General features: G+C 37.4%; 1 protein-coding gene across 2 annotated transcripts in view; it reads left to right on the top strand.

The window, feature by feature from the left end:
- The window catches only part of csw (protein tyrosine phosphatase non-receptor type corkscrew), a 432330-nt gene that overhangs the window by 88267 nt on the left and 331582 nt on the right, over positions 1–12481 (top strand). The window contains exon 1 of one of the 2 annotated variants that reach the window (XM_081737274.1): positions 828–1300. The exons of the other annotated variant lie outside the window; for it this stretch is intronic. Within the exon in view, the coding sequence (XP_081593400.1) occupies positions 1047–1300 (254 nt within the window). The 5' untranslated portion in view covers positions 828–1046. Of the gene's footprint in view, positions 1–827; positions 1301–12481 lie in introns of those variants that run through there. 2 annotated transcript variants of the gene reach the window in all.

Here is a 12481-nt window from a genome sequence, read left to right as displayed (position 1 = left end):
AAAGAAAAATACGACTTGTTGTATTGCAAATCAACATACTTTTCAGGAAAATCTAGCTCAAAGTGAGATGCTAACCAATGTACTATCACATCTATAATCAAAACGTCATAGTTACATTTTATTTAAATATGTCATCATTTTAATTGGAAAACCATAACTAGATAAACTTGTTGCCGGATTCGAAGCGAGGACCTCTCCTTTGCGAAGCGAAAATCTTAACTCGTAATCCACGTACGCTTACTGTCATGTAGCATCACTATGTTTGTTTTCCCGTCATATTTTTCTTAATTATAGTCTTAATTACGTCGTACTCGCCTAATTTTATTATTTAGATATTCTTGGTTTTAAAATTTGTAACCAAGAGTCTGAGGTGTGAGATATTCCATTTTTGTTTTCGTTACGGTGTATGTGGGAGGAACAATCACTCTTTATTACTTCCACAAAGCTTTATCCTCCCTGCGCGTCTCCTTGTTATTTCATTTAGAGCGACGCGTCGCTGTGAGGAGTTTTTTTTTTTTTTTTTTTTTTTTTTAAGTCTCATACTTGGTTACTGGAAATACATTCTATTTGTATGGATACCTAGAAAGATTGAACTATTATATTATATTATGTTATATTAAATAATCAACTTTCAGGTGCTGTCTTTATAATGTGAAATATTGCGTGTTTGATTGACAGGTAAGAAACTCTGTTCAGGTAACGTGTGTGCGTGTGCTGAGTGCTGGCAACACTGCGAGTACAGACTGAGAGATGCATGAGGATGAAGTCGGTTACTATGGCAACGGACCCGCCCCATTCTCGTGCTGTGTTAGTTCGTGGTTAAACCGCTGTGGGGCTTCATTTGGTCGGTAGTGCTACGTACAGGCTTGTGTTGTGTTGGTTGTCGCTCTTACGCACACAGAGACAACTCTGTTACTCTCACTTGCATCTCCATACATGTAACATGTTAGTGTGGTTAGTCGTCGTCGGTGCGTGTCCACCACGTGTATGAGTCCTCGTCAGCTGGTGCTGTTTTCTGCCAGACTGTGGAGAAGACCACGGCATGGATGTTAGTTTGCGGGACGTGCCGATGGATGAGAAACGAACCAGAACCACCTGATTCGGTGATTCAGGGGCAAACCAGAATGCCGCTTCGCTCCCAGATGTGGAGTCGAATGTGTGTGCTGTTCCAGCAGCTTCGAGCCCAGAACTCCGGTTCGAGCCCCGAGTGTGATGGTAGTGTGTTGTCAAGTGGTGATGAAGCAGAAGAAGAAGAAGAGACGCTTCGTCGGCAGGCAATTGTCTCCCATCGACTTCGAAGGTAAGCATTTTCCGAGTGTTTACCTTAAAAAAAAAAGTTATTTTTTCTTTGTTGTTTGTATACGTCCACAAGATATTTTGTTGTCTCGCATTGTTTTCTGGTGATTGTCTATTGTTTTAAAGAATTAAGTTATAAAGCGGATGTGATTATAATAAATGACTGAGTGATCATGCTTGAAACATGTTCTAACAAGATTACTTAGTTGACAGAAAATACGTTTCGCTTGCATTATTGCCGCCGCAATGTGCTGTAAATTCAATTTACTAGATGTGTCAAATTAATCTGGGCTATTTATTCAGTGAACCAAGTATTTTCTTTTTTTTAAGTGGTTTAATTCTTGCTGGGATTTTTTTTTATCGTTTTATATATAACAGCTCCCCTCGTCACCAGGTTCCTGACGCGCATACATTCTGTACACGTGGCTCTGAATTCGATTCCTGGTTTTTACCTTGGATACAATCCCGAATAGTCTCCCGAAACTCATTTTAAGCTGTAAATCTTGTGTTCTGCAGCCTGAAACAGCAGGCCCGTATCCGCAGCGGACTAGCGGTCCGGCCCCCCTAAATTTGTACTGGCCCTCTTAAAATTTTCAGGCTTGGAAATGAACTATAATATGGTTGGATCGCCTCGCCCTCCAACTTCTGCCGCCCCCCTCCCCTACATTTTTGGGTGGCTACGGGCCTGAAAAGCAGTCTCGAACTGGCCGGGGCTCCACCCTCAGCTTCCTTTTTTTTTTAATATAAATTTTTAATCCTTATGTACGTATCTACAACATAACAAAAGCAACCATGAAATTCGGGTCCACATCAGATGCACGTTACTGAGTATTCTCAAAGACGGGCTCCTTCCCGAAGGTTACTGTGATGTGCAACAGAAATAGCATTTAGAAAACATGGCACATCCGTCATTTCTCGTTATGATCATTATAGCCTGAATTTATAATAGAGCAAACAGAATGGGGCCACTTTTCTACATTACAGTAATTGAATTTATGTTATCAGTAGGGCTAGGATAATTACACATTTTGCATAATGCATATGTAAATACCTATTTAATGATTTTCAACTTAAAATGAATATTACTTAAGCAGGTGCATTTTGTTCGAAAATAAATTGAAGAGGTACGCATACCAAAACCGAGAATATTTTTATGACTGCTACCGTGGGGCCCCTAAACTGCTCCTCCAGCCGGGACCCTGGGGGAGCGCAGTCCGACACTGTTGAGAAAGAACGTTAAACGACAATCATGTTTAAGTAACAAGTCCTTCAAAATTCACGTGTCCATGGGTTTTCTCGGCGTACTCTCGTCTTCTCCCACGTTATCATTCCATTATCATTCACTTGCCTTAATCATCTGTCTCCGTTAAACTAAGAGACATAATTGTGAAACGTTAAACTAAAAGATTTCATTTCATTTCTTTCAAAATTCAGATACGTAGAAGCTATACCCTTTAGGCTGCAAATAAATAACAGAAAATTCAATTTTACATCTTTTTTTTTTTTTTCCTAGATCAAATTTCTATTTAAATAAAATATTCTTCCTCTGTTAGAATCCACATTGTGTTGGGCAGTTTGAAGATCTTCGTTTGAAATGCTAATCTTTGTTCTCATGCAGGGATGCCAGCAGGGTATTTTTCTCCAGAGAAAGGTCAACATTTTGTAAAAATCCAGTGAAATGAAATCGTACGTTTACTTGCTACGGTTATGTCCTGTAGCGTAAAGAAAGCGAATGATTATGACATAAGTAGTGAAATCAGAATATGGGAGGAAATAGAACCGCGAGGAAACCCCACAAACACGATGTTGTTCCCTAATGTCCTGGGAGCGAAGCAGTGACCCTTCGCATCGCAGGTAAGCCCTTTTGCCCCTCTGAGCCACCATCCTCCACCAGCTATCAATGTTTCATGTACAGTGAAGTTAGTAAATGGCATTCTATAGAAATAGGAACAACCGTTGATTGAAATGTGATTACATTTATGTGGCTCAGTGCTAGAGCGCTTACCTCTTATGCGTAGGATCTCTAGTTCGATCCCCGGCCAAGTAAGTTTGTGGTGAACAACATTGTGTCCATGGGTTTTCTCGGGTACTCCCATTTCCTTCAACATTATCATGCCACCAATTCTTCCATAATCATTCACTTGCCTTAATCATCGTCTCCTTTAGCCAAACAGGCATAAACGTGGGGCATTAAAATAAAAGATTTCATTTCATTTTCATTTCAAAAAACTTTGTGGAGTATAACGTTTCAAAATCAATAGTATCTTCGTCAGAGAAATATTACCGTGTCTGATGAAGCCACCGCCATAGTATCGAAATGCTACAGTGTGTGTGCTGCTTACAATTTTTTTACCGTAAACATTATTTGTGTACTGACACATTGACACGATAAATAATATAGTGAACGGAATATTAAAAGTGAGACGAATTATAAATACCGCCAAGAAGACTAAAGTAAACGATCTTGCTTCTCTCAACATGATGCTACCTAGGGTCGAATTTGCCATAATAAAAAGTTAATTCATAAATCCTATTGACTATTTTTAAACAGTAATTAAATTTGACTGTAGTTTACTCTTTATAGTGCATTTAGTAAATGTTTTGAATAATCTTACTAATAAATTGGCTGTAGTTTCGTTATTCTGAGAGTAAAGGAACTCCGCAGTCTTTCAGTTTTAATATTGTGATACAGCAAGGTTATGATGAACTTTCTTCAGGTTAAATGGCTTATTTCCCTTTGACGCATCAGATCTGAGTTCGATTTCCGACTAAAGTATGCAGGATTCCCAAATGTCCCGGATTTTAAGGAACAGTCCCTTATTTTATGATTTTGCCCCGCGTCCTGGGGAGCTTCGATACGGACGGCAAAAGTCCCATATTTTGCCCAAATGGCAAATTTACCTGACACATCGACTTCAAAGCCCGCAATTTTTAATAATTCGTCTGCGTGCCCGGCACCCTGCCCGAGTCGTCTCCTTTCTCCTAAGCACCCGACCGTCAAATTCATTTGTGGAAAGAGTTTTCTCACATATGCATTTGAAATGGATTGACACAAGAAATAGGTTTTCTGACCAGTTGATGAAAGTTGAATTTATAATAGCAATAAACTCTTCGACTTCAAGCTGCAATGAGTTTTTCGACAGCCTAAGAAAAATCCAAATTTCAAAAAGATTACAAGTGCAGTTAAGTCAAGCGTAAAGTACGATTTTTTAAAAAAGAAAGTTTAAGTAACCTAAACCCAGTCAGTGTTTTAAAAGTAAGATTTACCTAGTTCTTCTTATAATAACTCATTTCTTTCAGTCTAAAATGATTACTATTTTTATTTGATGCCTGGCTCATTTTTTTTTACCACTAGATTATGTTTATCAAAACCCTTCCCGTAATCATTGAAACTCGTCAACCTGTCCTTTATTTTGACTATTTTTATTTGGCAACCCTGAAAGTATGTCCACAGGCGCCGAGCTCTCCTTTTCCCGAAGTTTGTATTGGCCACTCTTTTTTTTTTTAATTAAAATTACCATTCATCTCTTCTTAAATAATATCGGGCAGTGAAAAAACAGATACTGAATGCTCTCTTCCTCTTCAAAAATAAATAAATAAATAAATCCAGCAATGGTGCCGTTCTTCTGCTCTTCGTTAATTCACGTGACGTGTAGCCATAACTGGAAAGAAATTTTACAAAGTAAGAAACGAGTTGAGTTGAGTTGATTTTAAGTTTAACGTCCCGTTCGGCAGCGAGGCTATATGAGACGTGGACCTACTGATTAACGTGGAATCCGAACTACATGAGCTCCCGCCGGGAATCGAACCCGGGTCTCCCACACGAAAGGCGCGTACGCCAACCGCTTAGCCACAAAGGAGCTGTAAGTAAGAAACGAAATAAACGTGAAAACAAATAATGATAACTTAAAGCTACCTTGTAAACGAGTATCATAGTACGTCGGTCTAGATCTACATGCAGTCTTCTTGGTTTGAAAAGAATCGTTACTGAAAACACTGTTGGTGTACTCTATAGGATTATTTGGAGTCAGTTAGTCGTCAGATACGCATGTCTAGAGAGTAAACTTTAAGAAAACAAGGGCATGAAGAGAAGGATTTGGGTAAAGACAAATTCAGTGCTGGAGGTACCATTAAGACGGTGTGTTGTTGTAAATATATATGTGATACTTAGCTTCCGTGTCACAGACGGTTCGATATTACACTTCGAGCTGGTTTGGAAGTTGAATCCGTATTACGTATTGATTTATGGCAGTTAGGTGTAACTATTAGTAGCAGTATTTTCTAAGTCTTGAGAGACAAAATAGTGTCTAGCGGATATTTATGTAAGCACTTAAATGTGTTCTATTTGTACCACAAATGCCCATGGGCGGAGCTATGAGGGGGCATTGCCCCCAACTTTTTGACCAAAAATAAAAATGTCATTTATAAGAGCCTTCAATTCTCATTTGTATTTACCGTGCCCCCCTCCCTCCCCAGCAGATGAAAGATCTGCCCCTCGGCAGTCAATTCCTAGCTCCGCCCATGCAAATGCCTGGGTTGGAATCCCACATTGTTCATTTGACTGGAGTTTTCCCAAGATATTTCCGAAATCCATTAGGAAACCATAATGATACTTTAAATCAAGACCCGGATGACTTCATTTCCTATTGTTTCCAAAGCATAAGAGCCCTATGCCATTGGATTTGGGCCAACCAAGTGGGGCACGTTCAACTAAGTGGTGCATAGTCAGTGCATTTAACTTGGTGCTTTGTATGGTGTATATACGGTCTTTTACAGCTTGCTCCTTCTTAAGGATACAAAAGTTATCACACAATATACTCCAATAATAAATATTGTTTAAATGTTGTTATATCATACCACTCGTGGATCTTTCGTGACACGAAAGGATTCGGGTAACTTCTGGATAATTTTTTTAAAAATCGGGTTGTAAATTTTGAAGATAAATTTACGAAACGAGATGAGAAAAAATCGAGACGAGACGAGAAAATGATTTCGAAAATCGAGACGAGACGGGAAACTTTTATTTTTCGTCTCATCCCTTATCGCGGGCACCATTAAATACAGTATGACCGTAAAATTGCGCAATCCAATGTTTTATTCCGTATATCTTTTGAACCAAGAACAATAAAGACCTTAGCCTTGAAACAAATGTAAGCCTGTTCTATGAAGATATATTCGAGATCATGACCAATGCTGGAATTTGTAACCTTTTTGTGTAATAACGAAAGAAACTATATCGGAAGTGTAAAATAAAAAATGTACAAAATGAAGAAAATCAATTTTCAGTTGTAAAGAACTGATTTCCTGCGGGTGAATCTCTATGTATATGTGCAGTATGCAGCATCAACATTTATCCATTGGTGCGAAAATGTGACAAAGTTGATGCAATATTGTCATGTAGGAAGGCTATTTAACGCGAGTTGGATGTTAACGCAAAATGGATTTTTTTAAAAATAAAAACGCGGCCCCTACCAACACTGTTATAGAATTACTGCAGCAGATATGTTTTAGGTTAATTAATGATAAGTAGAGACCGGATATTTAGGCATTAAAAACCTGGAAAATAGGCAAGTGGGCACTTAAAATTTAAGGAATAGGCAGAGAAATAGGCACTAAAATGTAACTCGAAATAATGGAGATAAATACTCAATAGAATTAAAAAAATAAATTCAAGTCACAGATAATATTGAAAAAATATAGAAACATATCTGTTTGTTAATATCTTCTTTTATTGTATATATAAAAACGAAATTTCACATGTATTGAATGTATATTTGGTAAATACATTGTCTACAGCACTTTATCACTATACATAACAGTCCAAATTTTATACACTATAAGTACATACACCAGTCCAAAGTTTTACAGCACCTTATCAGTGCGCATAGCAGTCCAAAGTTTTACGACATCTTATCACTACAATCAACACTTATATTTCTTGAAAGAAGCAGAATCCTTTCTTAAAATACTAAATTATATATTTCCCCCAATGAAGTCTTATTTTGAAGAAAATGCATAGAATAGCCAGCATTAAGCACTAAAGCAATTATTTAGGCAGGAATGTGCAAAATAGGCAAAATAAAATTGGCTTAAATTGAAACTATAACACCCCATATAAACTTTAAAACGTTATTTTTGATCATTTTGCCTAACATCCGGTCTCTAATGATAAGCAATGAAAATTTGCACATAATTGATAACCTGAGGTTTTATGCAAAAATTTGCGATATTGCAAATCTGCATTATAATCAAAATGCACTACATGTAAAAATAATCGAAGAACTCCTACTAGCTGGATCGCATAAAATATTCAAAAGGGATCAGAACTATTTTCTATTAAAACTGTTAACAACGGAATGTAACGTAACAACCTAAAGCATATTTGTTATTTTTATAATACTATACAGTCTAATTGGTGTAGACAATCTGAGATATTCCCTCACCAACTACCCAACACTTTCATTCCACCAGTTCGTACCGAATCATGTCACTTTCATCAGAGGCGGATCAAGAAGTTAAATACTGGGGGGGAAGCAAGAACCCAGACTATATAGGCATATCATGAGTTTACTATAAACTTTTAGAAATATATAAATATTAGCTTAAATTATTTTTGTCACACAAAAACTAGGGGGGTTAGATCCGCCACTGTCATTAATCATCCTCTTTTCTAGCCTATAGCCTATAAGCCATTCATGTTAAAAGATGTCGTTAAACTAAAGATTTCATTCCATTTATTTCAAAATTTGCCTTACTATATAAGACAGTAATTTCTAGCATAATACTGGAATGTGTATGTATTCGTTTTTACTTGGATTGCTTATAAAAGAATGCATATCATTTCCTTCATAGGGAATGCCAAATAACTGAAGTTTGGAATTCCTCACGTCTACGAATTGTAAACGATAACGACATTTCGAGATACAGTAATTACCTTTGGAAATACCAATATTGTCCTAGTGAATGCTGTTTATGGATGAATGAACAGAGTTGTTGATTGCATATAAATAAACTGTTCTTCGTAAACAAGCATTGTGTTAGTTCTTATCGTAGGAAATATTCTGTTTGTAGTATTCCTATTGTCGTGCTGCTTAATGTTCTTTTTTACTGTCTAGTTGGTGTAGTGTTAGTGAAAAAAACGTAACCTATGAACAGGAAGAAAGTGATCATGTTACTTAACTAACTATGAATTAAGAAAGATGAAAGTTCTACACTGGAAAAACAAAAGGAACAGTGGCGTACACATAATTTAATCAAGGAACGGGTTTAAGCTCCCAAACTCATATTTCAAGTCACACGTGGATTCTGTAGACATGTCTTAATATGATGAAGATATATTTTTTTTTTCGTAATATCTGTTGAAGAAGAGGATTAAAACCCGGAAACCTTCTCAGGCCTCTCTCTGTGTACACCACTGCTTATATAACGCTTTTCATAAATTGAGGAGTTTGATGGCAGTAAGGGCGTAAGTCTGAAACATTCATTTGGAGAAAAACGATGTTGAAAATTTAAGTAGTGTTTTTTCTTATATGAGGAAACAGGCGAACCCTGAGAAAACCCACGAATACAGTATTCGTGGGTTTTCTCCGGGTTCTCCCTTTTCCTTCCACTTTCTTCATTCCATCGTTTCATTCATTTCTCATCTTCACCGTCTCCTTTAGCCTAACCGGCATAATCGTGGGAGGTAAAACTCAAAGATTTCTAAAACAATGCAGCATTTTATTCCGATATTGAATTGAATTTTACCATGAGGCTAAAACAAGCATGACAAAAGCTACAAATGCGTTTGGTGCAAAAAGGGGCGTAAAGTCACTTACATCAAACTCCTCAATTATTCTTTACCTACAGGATTTGCATGAAAGAGCAAATTTCGTCAGACCCATCCATAACAGTTCAGTATTCTCAAAATATTGCAGAAACCAAACAAAATAGATATTTAATTTCTGAGAGTTACTTCCAAGAAAATAGAAAGCACTATTTATTATAATAACCAATACTTCTTTATTCTTGTTCAATTCATTTATAAGTTTATGTATGATAATTGATTTGAAGACATATTTTATGACAATTGTCTCTGTGTAATTTTATTATAAATTACTATTTAGACAAGAATTTTAGGAATGATAGAAAATGGATCAAAAGATTGCGATCTTGGCGAGGAATTAGTTTTTGGATCAGGGGCCACATTTTTGAACGGCCCCAAGTTTTTCGATTAGGGGCCATAAAATTTCTGAACGAACTTTAAATCGATTTTTTACGGAATAAGGACATCATACTGAGTTAAGTGATAGTTTGGGTTTGACTACACTATATGTAGTTCGCCAGATATAAAGCCTACAAGAAAGCTTTTGATTGAGATATATTGGATCTTTTGATCCCAAAATAGTGCTCATTAAAATAATTCTTGTTGTTGATATGTTCCCTATAAAGAGCACATGTGTGGATCAATTATGATGCTTACGTAAAGGAATTGAACAGGTATTAAAATCACCTCAAAGAAACATTGACTTAATTCACTGACTGGTGTTTTGTATATACTAGAGAAAGTTCCACAGGAAATATCGTAATTTCTTCAATATTTTGAAAAAAAAATGGGAGAGCACCATAAGACTTGTTTCAGAGTCGAACTATATACATTTCAAAGTTACTGCCACTAGAGATGCGCACGAGACGAGACGAATCGAGACAGGATTTTCCTGACAAAATTCGAGTCGAGACATCACTTTTAGAGCACATTTTCGAGTCTAGACAGCCAGAAATCTTGTCTCGTGCGCATTCCTAACTGCCACACAAAAGTGTTAAATGTAACGTATTTTAGTTTGCTCAAACCATGTCAGTCTACTTTCTTGCAGTATTTTTTACTACTAGTCTCACATCTACTGTTCCCCGGATCACTTCAGTCTTATCAACGAACTTAAAAGTTTGTTACTTCATTCTCTATGTCTGTGTCTGTCAGTCCGTCCGTCTGTCTGTTATTTGCGATTTTGCTTCAATTTTGAGCCCTCCATTTGATTGAACATCAAAAACTATCTGAGAAAGTGATTGAATTTTTCGCGCCACTCTTTCCCGAGATATTGGCCCCACAATAATTCCGATTTCGAAAGATTCAAGTCGCCACATCTCGGGCACCGTAAGTCATAGAGAGATCATATTGGTGTTAATTAATACCTAAGAGGATGGTGAACATTTTGGTACCAAATAGTAGTCGGTGGCCACTAGCCAACTGGCCACCGTTTCCCCAGATATTGGTCAAAAAAGTTCGAATTTCGGGAGATTTAAGAAGCCATATCTTGGGAGCCGTAAGTCATAGATGATATTTGGGAATTTTTTGCAAAAAAACAGAAGGTGCGGATAAAAGGATTTACTTTTACATGTAGGAACAATCACAATTATCTTTTCTATACATTCCTTTTAAGTTCGTTCTGGCAATGCTCTTGGAGCACTCTCAACTTTTTTTTTTTTTTTTTTTTTTAATTATTTCTCTGACCTTTACTGTTCCCCAGATCACTTTATTTTGTTCTTCCGCTTGACTCCATACATAAAGAAATTTTGGTAATCCAAACTCCTTTTAAAAATAAAATAAAATACTGATGAAAATAGTGAGAGTTTCCCTAAGAACTGAAGAACTACTCTTATTTTGTTGCTGAGGAAATTTCTCGAGAGTATGTTGTTGAAACTTTTCATCTGAAATAGATAAATCTCCGTCTCGCTTTAGGAGTACAGGGAAGCATAATGTAGACCGTCGTGTACGTGTCTAATGGAAAGGCTTGTTAGATCAAGTTCCCCCCCCCCCCGCTTAATCTATACAGTGAAACACGTTCATGATAATTTCGTGTCCTATGTTTTGATGACAGATTTTCTTTTCTTTAAGAATGTGGTTAGAAACAAGTTTAGTGCGTGTTGTACTCGCCTCGTTTATCGTTTTTAATTATCATTTTAATAACACGCATTGATTGTAACTTCACTTAGCGCTTAGGATACACGTTGTTCATGGCAAAGATCGTTGCATTGCATGTTGTTACCAGTGTTAAAACATGTAATTTGGTAGTCAGTATTATGTCACGCCAGATGTTGTCAACGCTTCGTTTGGATTTCCGTAATCAACAACTTTCACTCAGAAAGATGTGTGCAGGAAAGACAAGGAAAGTTTGTTTTCACGTACGTCGGTGACAGAAATTCACACTCGACTTGATTACGGAAATCGCTGTGTGTAAACTTGTTCGTTGCAGATTATGTATTTGAGTATTCAGATATTAATAGTTGGTTTTACACTGTTGGCGTTAGCGAAAACTAGGGAGGAACCAACAATACTACAAATAGGTATATTAAGGAAGAGAAACTCCAGGGGCGTCATTTCAGACTTTACTTGATGGGGACAAGAGCTCGACATACATAAGACTTTCACGTTTTGTACTAATATATTAGTAGACAATCTATTAAAGTATATGTATTCTTCAAACTCTTGGGGGGGCAGTTGCCCCCTCTTGCCCTTCCCAAATGACGCCCCTAGTTAGGACATTTTTCGTGAAATAGTTTCTTATTAGGGATGTGATAGTGAGTATAGTGCAGTTGCCGGAACTAGTACCGTGGTCCTCTAATCCATGTTACTTTGGGGGGAGATATGTAATTGGGAACGGTTTATACTATGGGCAATGGTGATTTCAGATTTGCAGCGGGCGGATGTGTGCTGAACAACATCATGAGTTGTTCCAGGCAGGGGCGGATACAGGACGGACTTCTGGGAGAGGCGATGGGTTGTAATACTGGTACTTGGAGGTACTTTTAAGAGCGTCAGACTCGGGGATGGGTTTTATTTATATATAAATAAAAAAAAAGTTTCCTTTTCTGGGGAGGCGATCGCTCCCCCCTGGATCCGCCCCTGGTTCCAGGGTTCTCCTATTTCTCTCCCACACTCTTATTCCACCAATTATTTCGTAATCTTAACACCAATAATCTTTCACTGTCATTAATCATCCATCTTCTGTAGCTGACAGGGCATAACTGGAACAAAAAATTAGAAACGTCATTTGATTCGATTTGATTTTCAGTTTAACGCCCTCTTTCAGCAGTGAGGCTATATAAGGCATGGGCCTACAGTTTAATGTAGAATCCGAACCGCATGAACTCCCGCCGGGAATAGAACTTGGATCTCCTATGCCAAAGGCGCGTACGCTAACAGCTTAGC

This window comes from Thermobia domestica, chromosome 13 (genome assembly GCF_964235325.1).
Source record: "Thermobia domestica chromosome 13, izTheDome1.hap1.1, whole genome shotgun sequence".
NCBI classification, from domain to species: Eukaryota; Metazoa; Arthropoda; class Insecta; order Zygentoma; family Lepismatidae; genus Thermobia; species Thermobia domestica.
This window is presented reverse-complemented; position numbering and strand designations above follow the sequence as displayed.